At 40.4% G+C, this 26,503-nt stretch overlaps 1 protein-coding gene across 1 annotated transcript in view; it reads right to left on the bottom strand.

The window, feature by feature from the left end:
* plecb (plectin b) overlaps nt 1–17,992 on the bottom strand; it is a 102,283-nt gene extending 84,291 nt beyond the window's left edge. The window contains exon 1 of the mRNA XM_072394793.1: nt 17,768–17,992. Within this exon, the coding sequence (XP_072250894.1) occupies nt 17,768–17,858 (91 nt within the window). The 5' untranslated portion in view covers nt 17,859–17,992. The remainder of the gene's footprint in view (nt 1–17,767) is intronic.
* Nucleotides 17,993–26,503: the final 8,511 nt, after the last annotated feature.

A 26,503-nucleotide genomic window follows, 5' to 3' on the forward strand; every position in this document is an offset into this window, starting at 1 on the left:
ATAAACACACGCACACACAGTAAAATACAAAGCTCCTCCCAATCGCCCTCCTCTTCTTTCTCAGCCTCCTCTTTCAAATAAAACCGGCTTTTCAGTCGGACAGTAGCCTGAAAATTCAGCCATTCACTGAGTTAACTGGTCTGATAGAGTAGATCTTTTAATCTATCGCCTTCCTCCTATAAAGAGACATTAGGAAGGAGTTTGGGAAGAGGGTGTACAGACAAACAGAGACCACAGGGTGCAAGCATGTTCAGCTGACAAAAAAAACAATGTTTTTGTGTTGGTGTGTGTATTTGTGTGTGTGTCTGTGTGCGTGCCAATGCAGGGAAACAATACCCCTGCACCACACCCAGATCCTTGCAGTAATTCGCAGGATGAACCTGTTGTTTACACACACCAACCACACACGCACGATGACATACAACAACTTTCTAATTCCTACGTCAAGTAAATACTAATTAGTAATTACACATCTATCAGTTGTATGAAATAATGTTTTTGTTTTTTAAAATTATTTTACAGGGAGTAAAGATTAAGGAATTCATTGCACAGATGTCTTAAATTAAGCGTAGTTCAAGGTTGAACAGAAAAATGAACACAGTAACTAAACAAAGCTGCTCTGTTGCAGAAAAGGACAACCAACTGTGTGTTGGAACAACGGTGTAACAAGGATTGTCCTGTCATTGCTACGACTGCGTATGTTAACTTTACCAACTCTATATGTTCTGTGCTCTCTGAGATGGGACCGACCTCTGCTTTCGGACCTCAGCCAAATTACCGTGTTACCACATTTGTTTTGCACTCTAACTAGCGAGCAAAGAGGAGAAACTAACTGAACAGACCTGCAATCCTTTCGTGTGTAGCAGGGATAACAAAGGTGGGGAAATGAGGTGTCAGCCATGCTGAAGTGCTTTTGGATTTTTACCTTCTGTCATTTTTTTCAATAAACATCTTTAAAAAAAAGAGAATGAAAAAATTATTAAACAGTCAACAATAGCAGCAACTTCAACATGAGTGAAGCGCAAATAAACATCTTGAAGTATCTTGTCCATGCAAACTCAAGCGGTTTCTCCACTGTGATACCAACCAGGACCTTTGTGCAATTTCATATTTGAAGGAATGCTAAAAATGCAATAACGCAGACCGTGTTTCCCCTGGCCACAGGGAAGATGTCACATTTTCAAGCAAAAAGCAACATCAGTACTGGCTGTTGGCCTGAAGTTTTTCTTTCTCAGATGAGAACATGTAGAGCTGCAGGAGTCATCTAAAGATTTTCCAAGTAGAACACTTCTGTGTACAAACTAGCATCATGATCACAAGATCATGTATCAAAACCTAACTGTAAGATTAAAACTGATGACAGATATAATTCACTGTGAATAAACCCCAAACTATCTTAGACTTTGAGCCACATCTTTGCACTTACTATCTGGGCTGATATTGTAGGCTTTCGCCTCAATCTCTAATCAGTCCTTTCCAAGGAAGTGGCTGCGGCTGTGGTTAGAGCTAAAAGAAAGAGATCAGAATTTACCAAGTTGAAACTTAGCAACATAATTGATGGCAGATAAATCCATCCAGTGATAATCAGTTAGCCTCTGTCTCAGCTCAGACAGCAGGCAGCCTTGTTACAGAGCTATTTTTTTTTCTTTTAAATCGACTCTTGTATGGCCTCTTGTTCGCAATGAGGGATGTCTAGAGGAAATGACAGACACATTTTTGGCAGTGGAGAAAATAGAGGTCTTGCTGGTCTGGTCTGTCAAGGACAATTCAATCATGTGTGCACGAGTGTGTGTGTGTGTGTGTGTGTGTGTGTGTGTTTAGACTGTTTGGAACTCTGCAGCCCTTCAGACTGGTTAAAGCAGCCACTCTCTGAGCACTTCTTGTGAATGTGTCATCGTTGTATGCTCAAGATTAGGAAATAATTAGCAACAATCAACTCCAAAAGCACTGCCTTCAGTGAAAAGATTCATGGAAAGTTTTTTTTTTTTCTATTTCCCATGTGAGCAGAAATAGTTCATTTGTAATGTTAAATGATGTGAAGGAGGAAAGTAACAAAGTTGGGGACTAAATGAACATTTCTAAAGTTATTTAAAGTTTTATATATAATAAACATTTTGATACATAAAATCATGTATGTATGTACAATACGTGCATATTAGATTTAAGATGCAGTTTCAAATTGACTTTGCTATTTAATTAGAGCACCATATTGTCCAAATATGCATGTGTGGGAGGAGAGTCGAGTCTTTGACTGAAGTATATCCGACACTAAAACACTGTGGACTGGGAGAGAAAACATTCTGCTGCATCTTATCTTCTCTGTGGGAGGTCATCGTATGTTCAAATACAGCCACATTGACTGAACGGAGGTCTTTAAGTTATTTGAATAGTGATTTTGTCAGATGACACTAAAAAAAGAAAATCAGGATTTTATCAGAGTGGCTGTGAGTTGACAAGTCTCAATAGTCTACTATCAAGTCTTCATAGTCTGCTGTTCAATAACAATGTCTGACGCTTTTAGTCGTCTGACTTCGAGCCTCAGATGGGTTAAGTGCTCTGCATATGCTCAGTGAGCGTACATAAATGGCAAATGCATTATCTGGGGGTGAGTTAGCCCAGATTTGGGGTATCTTGATTACGGATTATACCATTACATGCATTTCAGGTTTTGGTTGGACTAACATTTTTTTTTTCTAGTGCCATGTAAAATGTGTGAGACACATTTCTCATCTGCACTGGAGCTCAGAAATATTCAATATTCAAATATGCAGATAACTTGTTGGAGAATTTACAGTGAAGATGTTTTAGCATGAAATTGCCACGAAACTTCAAGTACGCAGTTACCCAAGAGCGAGGATGTAGAATAATTTATCACAAAGTCAACAACAAAAATATCTAACAGAAGAAACGACAATATGGGAAATTCTGACAGGAAGGAGTGGTATAAGTCAAGGAATGGTCAGAGACTCTGTAGCCTATGAACAAATTCCATACCGTTGTTCTGGATGTAAAGCTCCATGTGTTTAAACAGAAGCTGTGCACCTTATTTATAGAAGTTTCAGCACAGGTGATTGTTATTAGTTATATGGGGGCAACTTCATGTCATTTCATACAGTGCTTTGTAGAGACATATTCTGATCTCTTATTCTACAGTGTGCCCATGAGAGAACAATGGGAGACACTTTGCCAAAAACTAAAATTACACATCGTAGTTCAAGTGAGATGACAGCGTCAATTCAGAGTATTTGTTGGCCCAAGTCCGCTTGTCAGCTGTGAGGATAGATGCAGGAGAGTTGTTTTTCCATATTTACAGTCTTTGTGTTGAAGTAAACTTACCAGCAGCTGGCAGAACCTTAATATTTCTGACATATAATAAGTCCAACACCCACACTAGTGTTCTCTTCTAACTCAACCTCAACAATAAATCAGCATATTTCTCAGAATGTCAACCTCTAACTTGAAGAAACACTTCACCACAGTGCACCTCCATGTCATGGAACTCATGTTTAAAGTTATGAAGTGAACTACTGTGTACGTTTGGTATAATATTTGTCAGAATGTAAAGCACCGGAAATTTATTAAATTGAAATGAGTAAAATGTGTTTTGGTTGCCAACAGTTGATTCACCAATTCTGTTGTGCCACCACAGATTTCCCAAAGCATCACAGTAATACATGCAGGTGGACAGTTAATCACATATACTTTCATTTCAAAAGGAAATGATGTGCAAATACAAGAATGGAAAGTTAATATGTGTGACTAAGCTGGATCGTCACCGTGTGCAGATTCCATTACAGTCATTGCCTAATAACATACCTGGTTTTGGCCTTGTCTAAACAATTTGTGGCCATGTATTCTTCAGTGTTTAACATATTTCCATTAAATCCCTGTTATACTTGTACATTGTACCGGTTTGTGCAGACTCTTTCCTTGGCATCCCTCTCAAATATTTCACAGAGAGATAAAACAAACCATTGGCCTGCAGCTGCTCATATGGTTACATACTGCAACAAACACAGCCTGCAATTTCAAACACCAAGTCCTCTGTTCAAGGTTAGAGGGATGAATCTTTCAACTTCTAGCAGTGTTTCATAACCTGAGTCTTAGGAGGAATGAGGGTTATGAGGAGCAGGCTTCTGTCACGCCAGCTCTGGCCGGCCGAGCTGGAGGTATTTGTTGCGTCTGTGCCGTTTGAAAGTCCTCTTTAGCTTTACAGCAGGATCCTGCCAATCTACACAACCGTTTATTAGCTGCCAGGAAGCCTGTAAATTGCTAAGAATTATTTGCCAAGGCCGTGTGAAGGAATTTTTGCTCAACCATTCCCTAAGAGTTAAAAATCGCTATTCATTATCTATTATTATGATTTTTCACCCCAGTTCAGGTCAGTTATGTTACTTATGCTGCTAGAAAACTGCTGGTTCGTCATCTCATTGACCTATGTGGTAGTTTAAAATTAGATCTACATATTATCATTTTAAGTGATGTACTATATTTATCACAGATGTCCCAACTATGAAATTCTGGACTGATATCACTGATAAAGATAATAATTTTGGCAGGTGGCTGATAGCCAGTACCAGCTGCTTAAGTCTTTTTCTCCTCTTCAATGCCAGGAAACAATTAAATAGATATTTCTAAAAAAAAAAAAAAAAAAACACCCATTCTTTCATACAAATGTATAAAATCAACTCCCAATGTAACTGTTGGCGACCAAAAATGTTAGTTAGATCATAAAGTGGTTTAATGTTAAGTCAAATGGCCAGCAATACCTTTTGTTAAGATCTTTATTTATTTATTTTTTCCATTTTAACAAACAAAGACAAAAGCGCAGACTTTTGGACAAGATTTGCTCAAAAAAAAAAAAAAATCATTGCGTGTCCCTTTAGCTTGACAGAGAAAAAGTGACGAGTAGTCTGGAATAAAGACAGTTTGTTAGACAATTAGCATCCCTTCATATCTGGTGTAAACGGTGCATGCCCCTGTTCTGTCTTCATAAAAGTGCTTAAACCCTGTTAAAGACCCCATTTTGCTTTGCCTGAGATGCTAAGGTTCAGGTATCCAAATAATTTTTTTTTATGGCAACATCGGTCCCTGTGATTAATTTTCTGTGCTGCTCTTCACTTCAACCACCCTGTAGCGATGCATTTGAAAGTTCCCTGCTGATCAGGCTAAATGCTCGCATGCCTACTCTTTCTTGGCAACAAAAACAAATACATGTGTGGATACAAAGTATGGGCATCATGCTGAGTGAACCACTGTGAACTAGCAATGCAGCATTTCCAACAATACCATTTTGTCAACTTATTTCAAAGTCACCCAGTACTGTTCTGTGTGAGCCCACAAATCCAAACCAGATTTTGAAACTCTCCACCTGAGTGTTTCTTGCTGCCTCTCAGCTCAGTTACACTACCAGCTCCTGTGCTCCGTCTACATCAGACTGGTAGCCCTGCTGTGGACATCCAAACAAAACATTCCTTCTGTCTGAGGTCATCCAGCCAGTCAAATCTGCAGCCCAATGTACCGGCTTAGGGCCCAGGACGGTCAGTCAGCAGGGCAGCAGCTCCCCATCAAGAGAGACAGACTTTGTTAGTCTGTGACAAAACAGTTAAGCCAGCGGCCTGAACTCTGCAGAGTTCTGCAGATCTCAGCCTTTCAACTAGAGATGCTGTGTATTGTGAAGAGAATCATTTTATGTGGGTAAAGAAAGCATTTCTGTGAGATGTGAGTTTATAAAACGGTCAATTTACTGTTGAATCTTACAGTTCCATGTGTTGTATGTGTATACAAAGCTCAAATAGAGTGTCTACAACAAGTAAGAGATTTTCTCTGCTCTTCATGCTGACAGCATGCAGCCGTCATGGAGGCTGACTTTTCTACCGTTCTGTTATACCCAAGACTGGCGAGAAATCCAGTGATTTGAGACAGAGGGGAAACGAGGCGTAAAGCAAGTGACCTCTGGAGATTTCCTCCCATGCCCCACCCTGGAAAACCAATAACCAAGTCCCATGTGGCCCTTCAAGCGGTGAGAGGTTGCTCCTTAAAAAGGTCTCCAGTTCAGATATTTGGATATATAACAACAGAGAGGTGAACACTGGAGGGTTCTGGTCTGAGTAACATCCTATTTGAAGAAGGGAGGAAATGATGGCCTGGATTAAATGACCAACTTTGAGCAATGGACATGGAGCAAAATGCCCCCATCTCAAAAGGTCCCCCACCCACAGTCAGATTCACAAGCTTCAACTCTGATTCAGTTTGCTGGCACTGAACCAACACCATCACTGGAGGGATGCTGTCATGTCTGCTTTATTTAGACTAAACCATCAGCTACTGAGAGAGGCTAATCCACCCGTTGATTTCAAAGACATCTACTCTGAAAACAATCATCATCTCTGTCAGCTACCGCTCCTGATGTCCAAGAAACCAGTCAAAGCTTTTTATCCCTTCAGGACTTCCTTAAAAGTCCATTTCACTGCTTTTTTGATGGTCAGGACTGCTGTTGTGAGGACAATGATCCACTAGAGGTTGTGATTACCCTGTGTAGTCCAAATAAAGTCAGACAGCACAGGAAGAAGTAAGAATTGATAAGCAGTCAAAATATGATGAGCCTTTTGCTACAAGGCAGACAGTGAACAGGGTTAATGAACAATGTATGACAACTATCACATTCTTGATTTGTTTAAGTTGCTCAGCCCTGTTACACTGTTTTTTACCTTTCAGGGTTTGTTGGTTTTCAAAGGGCAGATTTAATATAAAATATAATAAAGCCTTACTTAATCATAAAAATAAATTAATCACTATGATTACATGCACTATTTAACCAATTAACTGTTTTTAATAGTTGTGCAAAATAAACGCTGGTCAGGTCAAAGAACAGCAATCGGGACATTACAATATAACCACCAGATTATATTAATTGCTAGTTGCACAGCTAATTCAGATTACTACCAAAGAAGAATTGATTCTATTTGACTTTGTGTTGTAATGTAATTTTGTTCACGTGCAAGCTGCGTGTTTTGCTGCAAGTGGAGAAATCCTGTGTCATTATTTACAGAACATATCAAGGAAGTGCTTTCTGTGGCAAAGTTGGTATCAAGATGCTCAGATCAGCAAAAGCAAGACAAGTTACATTCAGACAATGACCATTTAGGGGATCAGAGGGATGACTCACTGCACTGTATGAGTCAGTAAGTTTGTGACATGAGGTGGTGGACAGAAACTGGTGATGATTGTGTATCTGCTCCGTCTGAATGTGAGCTGCTTGCTCGTATCAAAGTGTCCTGTTGGAAGTCTTCTCACTCTCTTTAGGAGAGAATCCCCCATGCACATCCTCTATTAATTTTGAATGAATGAAAAGTTGAAATGCTGTAGTATATATATATACTGTAAAATGCCTGTTTTAAATTGTATAATGCTGTGTCTTGGCATCGTCCCACTGAATTGGCAGAAGCAGCAGTTTTGGAAGCCAAATCATAAATCCTGTCCAGTGGGAGTCCTGAGGCCCACCATGACAGCACGCCTCATGTCTCAGCTTACACATGTCCCTTTTTCCCTTTAAATTCTGCTTATATTGTCTTAAGTCAGTTTCATTTCAGCAATTTGTCTATCTGCTTCCTGTCTTCCTTCTCTCCCACACTCTCTGACGGCCTCAACATCTTTTTCTGTCTCGGTTATGCATGACAGGGAGTTTTCTACTTGAGGCGCCACTCTGGCTACTGGCTGTAATGTTCTGCTCCCAAGAAGGGTGAGGGTACTTGCCATCAGTACATGTCTGACAGACTTAGATCAATTCTTCCTGAGACCTTTCAGCCTTCCCAGAACTGACACCACTGAGTCTGTTTGTATTCAGTAACTGGCACGAGCTACCATACTGTCTCCTAGTGGAAGCCACTGGAAATCCATGTTGTTTGGTCACTAACTACAGGCACCTTAAACCACCATAAGCATAGTTTAATACACTTCTGTCTCATGACTAAAGGGGAAAATAGTTTTCTCTCTTTCTTTCATGTATGTCACTTAATTTCATCATTTTAACTTTCTACAAAAAAAAATGGAAGCAAGGTTCAACATGTAGGAGCTCTGCAAGATGACTGTTCATCTGAGAATGGTTAACAGTTACAGCAATTTTACCGTGGTGGCCACACGTGTTGTCTGCCTTCTTAAAAGCAGCTTCAGCCACCTACACCAAAGTCCTGGACATGTACAGTAAGCTCTAAAGGGTGGCCACAATAAAAGATGGTAACGCAAATATCGTAACCAGAAGACTTTAGAATAACAATAGTATTGCAATAACTAGATTTCTTAATTTCTATAATTGTTTTTTAACTTTTATTGCTATTTGGTCCAATTTTTAAAGCACTTTGAGTGTGTGTGTGTGCGTGTGCAATTCTACAGTGATATTTCTAAACAGAGGGAAGGCATCGGGTAACTTCCTGAGACTGAAAAGGAAAACAAGTCAACAACTAAGCAAAGATAAGGCTCAACCGTCATTACAATGTCGACTGAAACAATATCTCAGTATTTAAACCAAGTGTTCTCTGGCCTTTCTGTAATTGTAAAAGGCATTGTATTGTTTGCTATGACGTATGACAGTGATTGACTGATGTGATCTATCGTTGTCGGCTTCTCTTGTAATTATCTATTTGTTTCAAACAGCATTAACTGACCTGAATCCCTGCCTCCATCTCACTTCTTTGATAATAGCTAATAAACAATCGGGAGAGAGTAAATATGTCACATCCAGCCAGGATAACTTCGCTTTAGTAAGACAACTAGCTTATTTGAGAAATAGTTAACCAACGGAAACTAATTTTCTCTGTTGAAGTGAAATCTGCTGGTTGATGGGTGAACAGATTAGTACCACTGCCCCCTCCTGCTTTACAACAGGGGCCCCCAACCACTGAGTCTAGGACTATAGATAGGCCCCAGAAAGTGTTTCCTGGCTGCAGCAGGGGTTAACGTTTTTTAAAAATAAATAAATAATATGAATAATTGTTTTGTATAGAACACAGCGGTGTCTCCTGCACCTTTCCTGCTACAGAGAGACATTACATCAGTGTACTTTAGTAGAAGTTCATTGGTGCCATGCTATGTGTAGGAAAACTTAAAGTGCAGTACAATGTACATGACCTGTCATATCATCTTCATGATCTACCCTGGCCTTCAACTGTGAATTCATGTCTTAAGCTAAAGATAAAGATAAATAATGCATACTGGAGGTCATTCAGCTCCCTCCTTTTTGAGCTTTCACAGCTCTGCAACATATCAGCATCATTCCCACCTTTACTCTGACAACAGCGATAACAACTTTTCAGGAGAAAGGTAAAACATTATATCCATAGTTTAACGAGAGTAGACCACGCTGAAGGCTGCCTGATAGAAACAAAGTCCAAAACAGAGTTCATCTGTGTCAAAGGGCAGCTGCAGTAGTACAGGAAGGCCAGAATCACCAGAGATTTCAACTTTGAGGTAGGAAAACAAACAACAGGCAGTGTTTTCCAGGGTTGTTGTTTGACCTGTGGTGTGGGGGAGAGTGGAACACCCTTCAGAGACCCAGTGATCAGCGGGCACAGAGAGGCCATGTTGACTTAAAAGTCTGTCATCTGAGAAGCTTCTTTATCTATGAGGCAAATCATCCCTTTTATGCAGCACTAGTTTGTGTAGACCTTTTCAGTGAAATAAAGGAGGCAGCCTTGCCATTTAGGGCAGTTTTTAATGAACTACATCTTTCAACAGTGAGGACATTTGCTGCTGCTAACAAGCTCTACTCCCTCCTTGTTGGTATCTCAAAGCGAAAAGATTAAGTGATCTGCGAACAGAGTAGAATGTAACAAGTTATTCCTTGTGGCATATTTGTAGTCCCACGGGCATATGTGTGCAAGTGGAAAAAGCAGTAAAAAACTTGGCATGCAATGTCATGACAGTGTGCGCACACGTGGGACAAATACCCCCCACTGTCAGCTGTGAGGGGTGACCTGCTGTGACATTGCTGGCCTGTGTGGTGGCCGTCATACCAGCCGGCTCCAGTTGCACCAAATGCCAGAGACAAGCAATAAACTCACAGCCTTTTCAGTGTTGGGAAATGACTGACAGAAAAACCCAAAAACCGATGGACACACTCAAGAATGTTAGTTCAAACGCATAATTTCCAGGCATCACATCGTGTGTGAAAGAATATCTCTATCAATAATCACTGCGAATGCAGTAAACCTGCAATTGTAGTTGGTGATGAATGAAAAACGTTTAACTCTAGCTTCCAGGAGAATCTGGAAAGAGCTCAAGAGCTCAACCTTAACGGTCAAAAAAATCTCTGTCTTCCCACAACAGAGAACTCCTTCACAGAGGACACAGAGATTTCTAATAATTCAAGCCACAGTGAAACAGACGGTACTTCTATTACTGCACAATTATGTCAAACAGCATTTTATTTTCCAGACTGAATATGACAGTCGGTCTGTGTTTACAGTGACAGGATTAGTTTGGGGCCTTCTGTAAGTAATAATTGTCACGCTTTACTCTGCGTCATCATTTCCACATTAAAGACACAAAACAGAACCTCTGGGGCCGAACAACTTGTGTTTTGTATCAAACATGCATTATCAGTTAATGATTCCAAAAAATGTACAGCAGCATGTAAAAGCAATCAGATATGTACATTTAGAAAGACACCTGAAACAGACTTGTATAAAACCAATCCAAGAGGAAAGACAACTGACGTACGTTAAAACTATGTGAGCCTAATGTGGTGGTTGGCTTGCTGTTTATCCCTACTTCCTGTTTATACAGTCAGTGACTTTAATCAGTCACTGCCGATAATGTCATATTTACGATTAAGATGCAAGATCCAACCATTTCTATCTTTTCGTTAGTTGCCACATACACGACATACATCTGCCTCTCTGACATACATAAACAACTGTAACCGTGTGTACACACACATTCCAGTTTTAAAGACCGTTTCAGAGGAGAGGGTTGGGAAATGAGGGGGAGGGATTGTTCTCATTACTTTCGGAGGTGGTGCTTTGAGAAAGGCCTTTCCATCTACAGTAGTATGTTGCAGCAATAGCACACATGTAGTAAATTGCAGCACTTGACTAAAGGATATTTTTGTTTTCCATAATAACCTTTTTCACAGCTCACTGGAGCCTTGAGGCTAAAATTCCAGACCAATACTAGACTTAATAAAGCAACACAGCCCTGCCCTGCCGTACAAAGCAGTGCTAACACAAGGAGTCTTTGTGTCAGACACAACTCAGGTGTTAGAACCTCCATACTTTCCACACAAATGTGTTTTCCACTCTCATTCCTCCCTCCTGAGCCACAAAGCCACGTGTTTCAGCCCATATAAAAAGAATTCCGAGAGAAACTGAAAAAGGTACCACAGGACTCCTTGTCTGTGTGAAAAGAGCAGCAGTAAAGCTGTAAAAAAACAATGAGGTGACAGCTGCCACTCAATCTGCTGGTTGGGCAGATCTAATGCAGTCTGAAAGCAAACAAGATGTCATATCGAACAGCATCATCAGTCAGAAGCAAATATCACGTACAGGACTGCTGAGCAGCACTGTGCCGTCTGACTCAGCTGTGTTCAAACAGCTGACTGACTGAATTGCCGAGTCTTAAGCTTAGTGGGTGTGAAGATTATTACAAATGGCACCACTTTAGCTAAAAATAATAAAGATATATCTAAGTGAGTGGGTCTGTACAAAGCGCTCTGCAGTGGGAAAAACAAAGGCAGAGATGAAGAAGCACGAGTCAATCGAGGCTGGACCATATGCAGGTCTGAACAGAAAAGGAAAAAGATGTGCTATCAGAGCACTGACATTTTCCACCCCCACCCTCCCAAATGTTTAACTGACACTTAAACCTCCAAAGACAATGTCACTGTTTTAACAGGTTTTGTTTTCTCTCTTTCCTTTTCCAAGAGGGTCAGACAATAAGTGTGTGAAAACAAGCCAGCAGCTAGCTGCTTATTTGTGAGTGCAATTGAAATATGTGCAGACCAAAGAAGTTACAATTTGGTAAAACGCCAAGTGGGGAAAAAAAAAAGAAAAATGTACATCAAGCTAGTGACAGTCAGGGTAACAGTCCCAGTGTCATCCTTTCTTCCCTGTTCCAGCTAGTTTGGCTAACCAAGGGATGCATTTAAATCCTGTGTGATCATCTAATGACTCCTGTCTCTTTGTCATCTGATTTCTTTTAACAGACTATGTGTTCCCAGAAATAAATTAAAGAATAAGACTTTCTGTTCTGCAAAATCATTAAGTATATAACAGTAAGGTCAATAGATCATCCAACATCCTTCCAGAGTTCCTCTCTCTCTCTCTCCCTTAAAAGGCTCTAAAGGAGTCCTGCTTCAGTGTAACCTCTGCCCTGATATGCGTGTCGCTGCTGATCTATCCCAGGCAGCAGGATGCTGACACACATGTAAAAAAAAGGACAAAAAAAAGAACTAATCATAGAAAAAGAAGACAAACCATCGAATGCTTTCTTGGCTACACAGCAACACTCAAAGCACACAGCGTTGCCCACTTAATACAGAGATACACCCAACATGAGTTGAGTGTTGTACTGCATCACAATGTATATGACAGAGATACAGAAACAGGAAAGTTCCATTACCTAGATGTTCCCTTTTTGGTTTACACAGCAGGCAACTAGCAGCATGAAAAGCTCTAAATGGCATCAATTAGCTGGGACAAAAGTCCTAAAACGTTATGCTACTCTGTGTGAGCACACGCATATGCCAAACCGCTGTTTTTTCTATCAACGGGCTATTTTCCATGAGAGTTTCCCCTGGCACTGACATCTGTGTATGGCTGACCTTAAAATGAATCCAGTGCTTTGTGTTTGCAGTGGTAACAGCCAAAGTGGGTCCCACCAAAAGGGAGGCTCACTGCAGAGGGGGAAGGAAAATAAAATGTATGCATTTATAGGATTTTTATTACAATAACTCACATTAAATTAGTAGGATCTTTTTCGTTTGTGTGATTTCAGAGATGACAGTTTTGGGCAGTTGCTACATTTGAGTGAATATCTATGTTTCTAGCATAACTACCATGATTCATGCTGAACACTATACCTGCTTAAAAACATCAATACTTACATGAATACAGTATCCAACACATTAGACTGAATTTCATTTAGTGAAAAAGAAATATAAGCAGACCAACTTAGACCATCATTCAATACAGCTACACCGTCCTTTAATGAGTATGGTGCTGATGGCAGTGGAAAGTATGTTGGAATCTCATCCAACTAACGACAGTCATACAACCATCTTTAAGTTAGAAACCCTCTCCCATCCACCTAACACGGCTTTGGGACATCCTCACACAGCAGCTATTATTGTGCTGCTGTGGGCAATCGCAGAGATTAGACCTGACAGTTAGCTGAGATGCAAATCCACCATAGAAAAGGCTGAGATCTCGAACAATGAGGGTGGAGACTAGAGCAATGAAACTAATGATGTGCGGCCACAAGAACGACTGAATGTGACCATCACCTCCGGCTATTCTTCACGCCTTACTGTGTCATATCAATGTTTTGTAATGAAAGCATTTCAACCGAATCTGAAATACCGGTGGCTGATGGCACAAAGTACGAAGAAAAATGAGTAAACCCTGACAAAGATAAGCTAAATGGTGAGATGATTTGTACCCTAAAAACAGTTTGGTAGAAAACAGACTGTGCTGAATTCTGACCTCCCAACAGCAAAAAGGTATTGTAAGCTGTGTCAGCTTAAGTGCTTTCACAAAGGCACTGTAGCACCGATAGTGTTCACTCTGACCTCCTAATCTTCTCAACCTCAGGCAGTCAGCCAGCAAAAGACAAGAAATACATGGAACAGGATGGCAGCAGAGATAAGGTTTTCCGCAATAATTAAGATATGTTTCATCTGTTTCAAGTTTTCATAGAGGCAGCACAGGAAATGCAATCGGCATAATTGGCATCAAGTTCTGACCAGTCACAAGTCAATGTGTCTATTTAGTGGGAAAAGAGACTCATTAGGTTTTAAACAGTCAAACACCTAACACGGTTTTAAATACACTACCTAAGTACGCATACACGCGTGCTTAGTTGTCACTTATCTTTTTAAAGAGTTTAGTCATCACAAATGTGTGTCAGACCACTCCTCATCTCACACGGTGACACATACTGCAAACAGAAATAACAGCAGTCATTCATAAAGAGAGCTCTATAGTATATATGTGGCGGGCTTTCACTGTCAGTGATGACAGAGGTCTGATGATAGAGGAATCATGAAGATCAATCATGATTTCTTTACTGGCCAGACACTGGCCTCGTCTATGCACATCAAAGCTAGACTTTGCTTAATAACTGACAAATGTGCTGTTCTCCTAGATAAGAGGAAACAAAAAATTTAATTAGTCATATCAGACAATCAGGACTGCCAAAAATAACCGTTTAATTGATGGACTTAACATTGCCGCGGCTATATTTAGGGGTTATTCTAAGCCCTGTAGAGCAGAAGACAAGTCACCGTGGGGCATTCTGTGGGACAAAACATGGATGTCAGCCGTGGCTGCTTGCCCTCAAAAGTCCCCCTAACATGAGCAGGGCAATCCCCCACACAGACGGCTCACTAACATCGGCATCAGCTGCTCGTACAAATTGTATTAGAGGACAGTGGGAAGACAGCCAAGTCTTTACTGTCCAGCCGACTACAATTTAAAGCAGGCAATAAGAGTTCTGTGAGTAACATTAGAAAGAGCAGACTGACTAGAACTGTATTTTAACCCATCTGGAAAATATGCTTGATATCAAATCCTGTATAATTTTCATGTTGTTGGTTTTGCTGTTTTTTAATAACACTGGCAAATTATTGGTTAGTCATTCTAAACTGGACATACTTACGACTACTTTATTATTAATTTGTGAGAGCTATCAGATAAAACGTGGCAAGTGTAGTACGACTAATCGCTCCACGTCCACAGAGTCTGACTAAATCACATTCTGGCTGAGCTTCTGAACGGTAAAATTCACTAACAACAACACAAGTCAATCCTCAAAAAAAAAAGGCGTCGTGTGAAAAAATCATCAGGACACACAGCATATGGACCCAGAGAAGACACGTGCACCAGCCAGAATGATCGTCTCTAGTGTCCAACCAGAGCTGTAAAGTAAAGTGGCAGCTTGTCGCAAACATTGCCAGATAATAACCTAAACAAAGCTTGCTAAGCCTCTGTAACAGCTGGATGCACAGAAGTCCAGCTGTAGCTCTCTATGCTGAAGGCCAACGTCAGCATGACCGTTAACAGAATTTTTATCCTCTTTAACATCTACGTGTGTTAGCATGCTCAGACTTTCAAATAAGCAAAAAAGACAAGAAAACAGAGGATCCTGACAGTAGACTTATGCGTGTTTGTAAAAAGAGATAACCACACACGTACAGTGGCACCACAGAAGGTGGGGTCAGATGGGTAGTAAAATCTTTGTGCTGTGGCTCAGCTGTGGTATTTAAGGGAAATAAAGGAACACCAATTATGCCAATGAGCGGACCAGTCATTTTACCTGTAACAAAGAGGAGGCTCAGGGCACTCAGACAGCCACACATACACACCTAGAAACCATGTGTTATCTCTACAGAACTTTAGTAATTACATAGGCAAATCATGTCTCTGTGTGGTAGCATGTTGAAGATACCACGAGACAACTTTCTAACTATCAGTAAAGGTTTTACATAATATCAAATTGTATCCTGTTAGGAGTCCAGTCCAGTTCTAACATGCATTTGTTATCCATTATGTAGGTCTCACGAGACATAAATGTGTTACCTGAAAAAAGTGGAGTGGGTGGCCTCTACCTGTATTTCAGGGTAAAACCAGGTCAATTGTGTGAATAACATGGATGAGGACAGGCATTTAGGACAGTGTGGGCATATTCTGCAAAGATGAAGATGAGTTTCCAAACAACCCAGGCACATTATTGAGACTAAGAATGTTTACCAACCATATACATGATCAAGCATGAGGAGATACTGTATATCCACCTTTTCAGTCTCACTGCATGCAGCCATATTAGCCTGAACTTCATTCCTCCACAGCACCCGCAGTGAGAACATGACACAAAAGCCTGGTAAAGCTTCGCAGATATATAAATACAAGACGTGTTTTGAATAAACGAGAGAAAGACCGTGACAAAGTCAGACAGCTCTCATCTCTTAATAAGGAGAGGAGAATCTCTGTGAAACACGGTCGCTGTCAAGGAGGGAACGAAGAGGAACGTGGAGCATAAACACCTGCCACAGGGCCAGCTCCTGCTTCCCATTACCTCGGCACAGAAAACACACAAACACACACAGGACCACTCACATTTGTAGAGTGTGTTCTGATGTTGCTCGTACAAAATTAAAATGGTAATGAGTCCAGCTGCTGCCCCTCTACCATTCAGTGACATGTTCAATCTAACTTTCAAAACAAGTTAAAATCTCAATCAGTATTCCACAAAACCCCTCCAAACTCACCTCCCTTTGACATGATAACAGAGCAGCTACAGTTTAGGTCACATAGCAACCTGCCATTTAGGTTCCTGCTGATGAGCTATTGAAAAAATTTGCAGAAAAGCCTCTAAAGTATTCAGTATTTGGATATGAATCAGTTTGTTTACAAATCTCAAGAATCAGTGTGGTGATTATTTACAGATGTTAGAAAAAAGTCCCACTGAGCAGCATTTAAAGAAATAAAATGAGCAAAAATATCCCCACTGACGAGAAAAAACATGCAAAAGCGCTGATGTACAGAAAATGAGCGGGGGTGATTCAGCAATAGTTCAGCTGCTAGATTTTCGCAGCCACAGAGAAAAAAACAAAAAACAAAAAAAAACTGGGGCAATATTTTTATAGAAGCTCTCCCTCTTCTTGAAGATCAACAGACTAAACAGACTAAACAGTCAGGGGGAACAACGTCAAATCGAAGGAAAAACAAAACATACTAGCATCGACAGAAATGCCATCTAAACTGTGAAACAAAAGCACCCGAGGAGGATGCTGCTGACACCCTCTGACAGCCAGAAAGTGAAAAACAAAACTGAGTCTAGGGATGTGTTGATGCATGAATTTATTATTATATTCTTATGAATGTGGAGGTTTCTTCACTTGCCAGAACTGAGTCAGCTGCATCCTTCACAACCCCATCTTTCTATGATTCATTTCCAGATCACACGAGGATTTCCATGGAAAGAATACTATGTAAGGTAATCTAGGGAAAGCACGCAGTGCTGCTAACTTGGAAAGATGAAATGTTGCTCAGCAGCACCTGTTAATGTCTTCTGTTGTGGTTGGATGGAGGATAACAATCAGCAGAGCGCTCAGACTTCGACTAAGCCACTCTCTCGTTGGGGTCAGAGGTCAGCACAGCAGGCTGGTTGTTAAGGTCACATATCAAAGTGAAGCACTCCTGTAAATCCAATGTACTCTGGCAACTCACAGTCAGAGAGGCAGCGTGAAAGAGTGACAGCAAACATGTGTGCCAATCAATAAAGCACTCAGCAGTTAAGAGATGCCGCATGCGTGACTCCTGCTCTGTTCCACAGACAAATGCACACGCACACACAGAAGCCGGCACACTCAAAGGCACAGGAGGGAGCATTTGCAAACAGTCACATGTTTACACCTGTGCAGAGTCAGTAACACCAAAAATAGACAAATGGATTAGGTCCTGACCCATAACCCACAAATGTAAACACATCTCTTCCACCATCAAATTTGTCATGCTTAAGCTGTCATCACGCCAACGTGAGGGCAAACTCCCACCTTTGTACTTCTCTCTGACGTTTTCATAAGCTTGAATGAAGTCCTGTTCCTCAGCATTTGGAGGCAGGAAAGCGGGTTCGTACATGGCCATGCAGACGTTTCCACCTCCTTCTCCTTCTCTATGTTTTAGGTCAGCTTTTTCTTCTGTGTGTTTGGATGTGTGTGAGACAGCCTGCGCTGTCCTCTGTCTGCTCTCTCAGCTGTGTGTGAACCCTCCACAGCTCCCAGCTTCATTCCACAGCCCAGCGCCACACCCCCCCACACCACCCCTCTTCTCTGTCATACCCTCCCATAGCCTAGCTCAGAAAAACTGATATAAATGCAAGGCCCCTCCTCTTAAAGATACACAGACTGAGTGTGCGCTGCCTGCCAAGCACAAGCACAGCAGTAAGGGGAGCAGGACTACAGCAGAGGACTGTCTGTAACACTTCAGAAGAATTAGCAAATACAAGTCTTATTCTTAGACAATCATCTGCTATACTAATGACCTCATGCAAGTCTTAATGACAGCTGTGTAGGATAAACAAACACTACGCAATATCAACATCTAGAAACAAAGTAGAACTTACAGGGAGATTGACATGAAAAAGTCCTAACTTACACTAATCGCCAGGAATGCTAAACATCTAAGAGACCATTATGTAAACTTTAAATATGTAACTATTTATAACCATGCCTTAATCCTTAAGATTGCTCTAGATTCCCTGTTAAATACAACCCGATACACTTTTGGATCAGCAACAAGAACAAAGATCTATTTGATTTTCACAGAACCCATCTGTCGAATTGTATCATGGCAGGAACAAACACGATTTCTGAGGGCTTCAAAAAAAGAGTTGTTGTTGCTCATCATGTTGGAAAAGTGTTTGGGTTCTCTTCATCCACAGGAACGCCGTTCCTTCCCACAAATGAATGAAAGTCAAGACCTTGGTTACCCTCCCCACGAGTGACTGATTAAAAAAAAAAAGAAAGTATGTGATAGTCAGCTGGGACACAAAGGAAACCAGGTTAGGTCCTGAGCAGTGAAAGGTTGACTAATGTTAATGTTTCAGAGTCCATCATCAGAGCAACGCTAAACATCAAGGACACACGTGACAGGGCTGCTAGGAGAGAGCAGCTTCTCTCTAAAAAGAGCATTGCTGCCCATCTATATTTGAAGTCAAGTGCTGACTTTAATCTGACAGAAAAGTTGAGGGAAGACCTGACGCAACAGTTAAGGAAACCATCTACCTTCCCAGAGTTCCCAATAACATCAATAAAGATGTTGCAGAGTCTTTTTTTAACCTCTTTAAATGCAAACAGACTGAATACCCCAACATTTAATGTTACTGTTTATATTCAAAGAGATTAGATGTGATTGTTTTATAATGCCTTAATTAACTCACATTTGAAAATTTACCACATAGACTAATGACAAAGACGCCCACCATGGTTCTCCTGCAGAAACACACTCCATCTGTTTCATTTCGGCCCCCGAAAAAGTTGATACCCAGAGTGCAATAAACACATTCAAAGGCTGTTGCAGTGCAGGCATGCCCTTGACATCCAAAGAGGACATAATAGGGTGGAGTTAACTACTGAAAATTCAATAAATGACCTGATCAGCCAAGTCAGGGAAAATTAATCACAGAAAAGAAACCTTTCCAGTCAGCGACATGCTAAGACTACACAGATCACCTTAATTCAGTCTTCCTGCTTATTTACAAGGGGCTTTGATTAATATCAATGGAGTCAGTGCCGTTAAAGATGATTGATAATAAGAGGAAGGCAATATCACCTCTGCACTATTTCCATGCTGGTTTGCACAGGAGACAGGAGAAGGGATCTGATGTAGGAAAAAGAAAATCCCTGCAGCTCAGCCTGACTATCAGACATTTCTTTGGCCAAGGCCTGAAATGACATCAGTCAGGACAATTTCCTGAATGGAAATGTGATAAGTTCACTCTAAAGAGCCTGTTGTTACTGCTGCTGTTGCTGCTGCAGAAGTGTGTGTGCATTAATATCTTTAGGCTCAGTCCAATGGGAAATCTTACTTGCAGGAACAGAAGAGGCAGTTTCCAGTGCACTGTTCGCCCATTAAGCTTTACAAAAGTTTTGTATGTTTTCCAAACCTCTTCGTTTCATTTATATCCCAATATCATAATGCAGTTGTTTATATACCCGTTGTGTTCGCAGTAAGTTTATCATAGATTGTGCCCATAAATTTAAGTATGAACAATGACATTTGGGTTCACATGAAGATGTGGATCATACATGTCCAGCATAGCCTTTGGATTCCAAAAAAGTGGGTATGACTATTAGACACTTTGAAAGTGAGCAGACTACTGAGCAGTCAGCATAAATCCACAAAAGGGAACTTGTAACAGCTTTAAGTTTACATATCCACTGACATAAAGACATGAACTTTCCAAAACACAACATTAAATTACGCAGAAAATTCCTTCATCAATACTATATGATTCCATGAAAGGGCAATGCTGAAAGCCAACACTGAAAGCCCATTATCAGCACTTAAAAAACAGACAGGAGTCTATGGCGGAAATGGCTGCATGGGCTCAGGAAGACAGCACATCTAGACCTGTCCCCCCCACTGAAAACCTTTGGAGCATTACGAAACCAAACCTGCAACTATAAAGGCCCTAACCCATTATGCCAAGCACACACACAGGAAAACATTTTGCTTTCAGAACTACAGCAACTGGTCTCTTCAGTTCTAATGAGTTACAGGTGAAGCTAAAATGTGCAACGATAAAACACAATGCCCCATTTGTATGTTGAACATGCCTCTATAGTATTTCCAATCAATTATGGGGTCAAAATTGCTTGGAAACCCCTACTTTGCTTTTTCATTACCTGCTCAGCTGATAGTGGCCACTGATGTAATGTACTATTCACAGATCAGAAGTCAGATACACGGTTACCAAGTTCATTCTATAACATTCATACAAAGTTGGGAACGAGTGCCAACTGCATGGAAACATTTAACACATCACCCACTGTAAACAGTCCCTGACACTGGATCTCACGACCTCATTTTCACACCCACGCACATTGTGGTGACACTTAGAAGATACTAAAATGTCTGTCCGGGAACTAGTTGGATCATTCCACCTTCCTCTCCTTTCACATAAAGCTGGATGGCCCGACAGCATCATCTCTGTGACACCAGCTGGTACTTTCAATATCCAAAGATCTGGTGATCTGAATGAGTCAGATAGAAGCAGATGATGAAGGATGCAATAAACGTAAGTTAAGGCGTGTCTTTGTGTGTGGGGCAGGCTGAGGGTTTGCTTCCAAGATCTCATTCAACAATACCCAACAGGTGTGCTTTTAGCTCTTGCATGCTTTCTTTTGAGTGCACACCCAAGCTTTCCACATTAGAGCATCTAAAAGCGTGCCTGCATGCTCCAACGTGTGAACCGCTTAACATGTGTGCATGTGCAGATTGGTATCACAAAGTGTTTATGTGTGCATTCTCACAGCATGTCATACTTTGCCAATGAAGGGTCCATGTCAATACTCAACAAAGTAAAAAACTGATAATTCATTTTCCATCTAAAATGTCCTGTGAATCCTGTACAATACATATTTAAAACCTGCAATGTATAAACCTCTAAAAAAGACTGATATTGTATTAAGTTTGCCCCAACTTAACTTATCTGGCATATCTTGGCTGGATAGTGTAATATGTACTTCCTTACACTGTGTTACATTAAAATGGTGTACAGCATAACATTTCAAAAGTTAATTCAATTTAATTAAAAGTCAAATATTTGTTTTCAAACTATAAAAAGAGCACATTTAGCAACACTGAGACTATCCATTGCATTCCCCAGTGGTTAAAGAAGCGACACAGCAGTGCTGTAAAGCTAGTCTCATGTAGCTGACTGTCCCTTGCAATACTTCAGATTTAAACCTGACTAATAGTGATGAAAATACTTTAGTTTGGCATGCAAAACCAAACATTCCTGCCCTTAAGCAAGTTATCAGTAAAAAAACAAACAAACAAACAAAAAAAAAATACACATAAAACAAAACTGATGTTCCATTTTAGAAGGTAGGAGGTATCTGGTCTTATCTGCTGTCTCTCTATGTTTGAATGTTGCTTGCAATCGGTGACCTTCCCTCCCTCTTTCCTCTAACACCCTGTTTGTCTGTGTGTGAGCTTACCATCACCAGAAATAATGCTTGATACATTTCTCATATGGTGCAATCAGACTGCAATGTTGCTGTCATGAAAGTAAAATGAGGGGGTGACGGGCACAGGCCGGGCTCCCTCTTCTGGATATTCACAACACAAACCAACAGGATGCTCATCACTGTTGCTCGTTCAGATCGGTTACGTTTCACGACTCTCTTTCTTATGGCTCATTTACAGAATTTGAAACTTGATGATGGGTGTCAGCATTCCTTCTCTGATGCAGCCTGTAATTGGGAAGGATTCAAAGGTCGAGTTTGTAAAATTGAAAAAATAAAGCCGTTCTCTCTGAAAGGCTCCCCGAATTGGCGTAACACTCATTGTCTCCTGAAATAAGGCAGCGCTCTGTAATGCCAGGAACACAACACACACACAGTGTGCAGTCAATTCTATTTGAGAGGGGTGTGGGAAATGAGGCACATTTTCCAGAAGCACTGATGACTCCCCAGGACGAACACTCTCAGGCAACCAGCCTGTTTATCAGAAAGTGCCATCTGCTGGACAAACGGGTTATTGCTGCGTGAAGGAGGTCCAGTAGCAGTGTGCAATCATCATCATCTGGGAGCACGATGTATGATAGAAGTAATCTAATAGGCTATTGTAGTTTTTCAAAGTGCGACTGACAACCATAATAAGTAGTGGCCTAAGTTTGTATCACAATCATATTTCTCAATCCTGAGGCAAAAGATTTGAAACACATAGATGCTTTATAAGTTAATAAAATTCCACAGAACAAAACACAATTTAAAACATAATGTAAATATATCCCCCTGCAACAAAGCAAATCCTTTAAGTCTTAATTACAAATGCCGAGTTATGGTGGCTTTCTGTAGTTGCACAGGTGTGTTTTAAGGCGTTTTCTGGTCTTGGTCTCACTGCTGTACTTGTATTGTGTTTTATGTAGTAGGTGCATTGTGTTGCTGAGTTATCATGGACTCCATTTATCACCAACGTCTTCATTTCCACTGCAAATCAGAGAATATGTGTATGTGAGACAAAGAGGGTTTGTGTGTAGCTTCATCTCAGTGTCAGATCATAGCCTTTCCATCATGAATTATTGAAGAGGACTCTGCAGGGATGTTTGCTGTCTAGGTACAGCAAGGAATCTCAAAGCCAACATCACAACACGCTGCTTTTAGCTAACACAATTAAATTAGTGTAAACAAGCTTGATCTGCCATAAATAACAACCTAATTTAAACAATTTTTCAATTTGTCGCAACAATCTTTCAAATAGTTATCACTAGCATTTGAGAATGACTCGGGTGATTATATTTTTAATCAAACATAAATATATCAAATAAATTGCACAAATCCATCATAGATTTTGATCCTCGGCTTGTTGATCATGGCAGTTTTTCACTAAAAACAATATCGTGTTCTGCTGCATCGAGTTGGATGATCTGTTCACAGCAACATTGTAGTCACTAACTGTAACTAAATCAACCATAAATTCCTATGTGCCGATATAAAGCGGACTGAACGTATTACAACATTCACAGAAGACACCATCAGGTGAGTTTCCAACCGCTTTTGACACTTATATGTAGATATTTCTCATAATTTAAGTCAGGCAACATTGATTTGTCACTTTTATGGTACTGTGCCTCAGAGGTGGCAAGACAAAGAGGCTGACCTCAAATTATTCAGTACAACGATCCAGGCACTGAGTAAGAGTTTCCTGCACGCACAAAAGATTCTACACATTCTTTGGAGCCGCATCAAAGATGACCTTTGGCTTCTTCTTGTCTTCCTGTACTGACCCTAAAGCCATGCTGTGAACTGTAAATCTTCTCCTTGAACTGTCAGACAGCTGACTGACTACAAATTTCCCATCTGTCATTCAGCAACAAATTAATATTTACATACAACAGAAAAAAACATTTTTGATGGCAATGCAGAAATGAGGGAGTTAGAATAATAAAAATGTAATTAATGCTGCTGCAAAAACAGGGACAGAATACAAATCATTTCTAAAATGCAGGAGTAAGAGGTGTGTGTCCTTCAACCACACGTCAGGTTAACCCCGACAAAAAGTGTACATTGTCCACGTCTAATACCCCTCAAGCACAAACTAATCTACATACAGCCAGGGATTCTGCAGTAGCCAGCTAGTCAGTTAGCAGAGGCCACAACAAAAGCTCAGTCTCACTCAGAGGTGCTGACACAGCCTGACATGGCTTTCTGATGCACAGAGGAAGAGGAGTACAGGATGTGGAGGCAGACCAATTGTAAGTGCAAAAGTTACCAAAACTTCCTCGAATTCAGGGGCACGGCGTCCCAAAACAAACTCAGTCAGAGGGGTATTGCGCCAAAATTCGCACATTCCAACACAAAAGGAGGTATCAGAATGCATATACATGTAAACATGTTACAGGCATGTTTTGCTTTCAGTCTCCCTGACAGGTGATGCACTTAATGTCCATAAATCTTCAATCACATCACTCAACATTACTTCAGCAATTCTTTTAAATCTACAGAGCTTTTTTTTTTTCTAATCATTTTTGAACATCTATCAACAATGAGACTTGTACATCTGTTATCAGACAAATATAGCTGATACTACTGGCTTGCTAAGTTTGGCTGTGGTATGCACTTCCAATGATCTTTATCACTCAGGACTGTATCTACATGCCAAATTACATTAATAAAACAAGCCACGATTTGTCATAGACTTGGAACTTGTCATTATAAATACTGAGGAGGGATCATAACTTGACCTTAATTAACCCACATCTTTGATTAATTGTTGCAGTCTGTGTTAAATTAGGTTTTCTCTGACCACAGAGTGTATTAATGGATCTAACCTTAAGTCAGCCTCAAGCAATCAACACATCCTGGTGATGGTGCTGCAGTCTAAATAATTGATGCGTTTCCAGTGTCCCTGCAGATGATTTGGATGTGTTCCCAGTCTACTGTTCAAGCACACAAAACACACCTTAAATTTGGAAAACAATTGCACACTGGGAGTTTTTTCCTTCCTTTAATGTACAATGCCTATATCCTGTCAAGTTGAAAAAAAAACATTATCAGTCCACAGGGGAAAGCCTGCTATATGTATTGTAGGAACAAAACAGTGCAACTTGGTTTCCTTTTAAGCTGAAGTATCGCTTACTAGATTAATTGTTCCTCAGTGAGCTTGACATTTAAAGCTGCTCTATGCTGCTTGAGGAAACGTGGTATTCAAAGAAAGAGAAAAAGAAAACAATCACTGAAGGTCTTCTTCATATGAAAAAGCAGGGAATTCAGAATCAGGGTGGTTTTTTGGGGGATTTCACAGTAGAGACATTTAAAAATTCTGCAATTTTTCGCTTATACACGTGATACTAACCAGTGTCTAATACCTCAACCCATTAAATATATGGAGGACATTACTGCAAAATATAATCTACCTTTTTCACAGCAGCCATTTTGAAATAAAACAGCATGTGAACGTTGAAAAAGGTTCAGTAACTAAAAAGAGAAGGCCCTTCGTTAAAGTCATTCGTAACACCGTGTGTTTAACAACCACTTTCTGTCAGAACTACAGCTGTGAAAATGTCCACGGCCCTGACATGAAAAAGATCATATTTCTTTTTAATGAGTACAAGATTCAGCATTATGGATGCTGTTTTTTTTCTTTGATGCCTATGACAGTTGAAAAAAAATGTAGCTACCACACAAGTACACACAATGTATACTGGTCCATATGTAAAACAAGACCCGAAACACTCCTGACTAAAGCTGGAAAAACCGACAAACAAATGCTTTTTTTTTTCCCCCAATCTAATCAAGTAAGCGTTACTACAAAAATCTCAAACAGCCTTTGAAATTGGACAGTGAAATTGTGTCAATAGAGGTTCCCAAAAGCTAAGTTTAGAGGTTTTATCTGTTCACTAACTTTGGATGGAATGGTGTAAAATCCCTACAAAAAAAATAAATAAATCAGAAGTACTAAATTATCAAAAGATTAACAAATAAAATTAAAGAGCCACATAACTGACCAACAGAAACATGCTTTCATGTTAACCGGTAAGTACTTAGCAAGTACATCATGTGTGCACTGCAGTTGTTTAGTCATCCTACCTGCAATACGAATTACAGCCCTCTCTGCTGGATCCAGAACCTCCCCTGAAGCTGATTTGGAGCGTTTAACCCTCTGGTGTTTGGACAAGTTCCATGGTAACGTGTCTCCAGGATAGGGGACACTGCTCTTCTCTCCACAGCTCTCCTCAAGTGGAGTTCGATCCCTGTGTCTGTCTTTCCGTGATGCCATGGCCTACTTAATGGAGAAATAAAAGGATTGAGTATGAGATTGGCAACATGAATAAGACTGCATGCTAACATATTAGACCGTTCTCACAGCAGACCTTTAGACAAGTCATTGCAGGAAATGCATAGGTGTATTAATGATGGCTGCTTTCCTCTTGGGGAGTGGTGATGCTGTTATGCATGCTGGTACACTGACAAGGTTTAAGGGGTACTAAAAGGAACTTTGCCATTGTTAATGATATTCATTGCAAGTGTGCTTTTCAAGCACATGACAAAGGTATACACGCC

The sequence above is a fragment of the Leuresthes tenuis genome, unplaced genomic scaffold (genome assembly GCF_036924035.1).
Source record: "Leuresthes tenuis unplaced genomic scaffold, fLeuTen1.0.hap1 SCAF_10, whole genome shotgun sequence".
NCBI classification, from domain to species: Eukaryota; Metazoa; Chordata; class Actinopteri; order Atheriniformes; family Atherinopsidae; genus Leuresthes; species Leuresthes tenuis.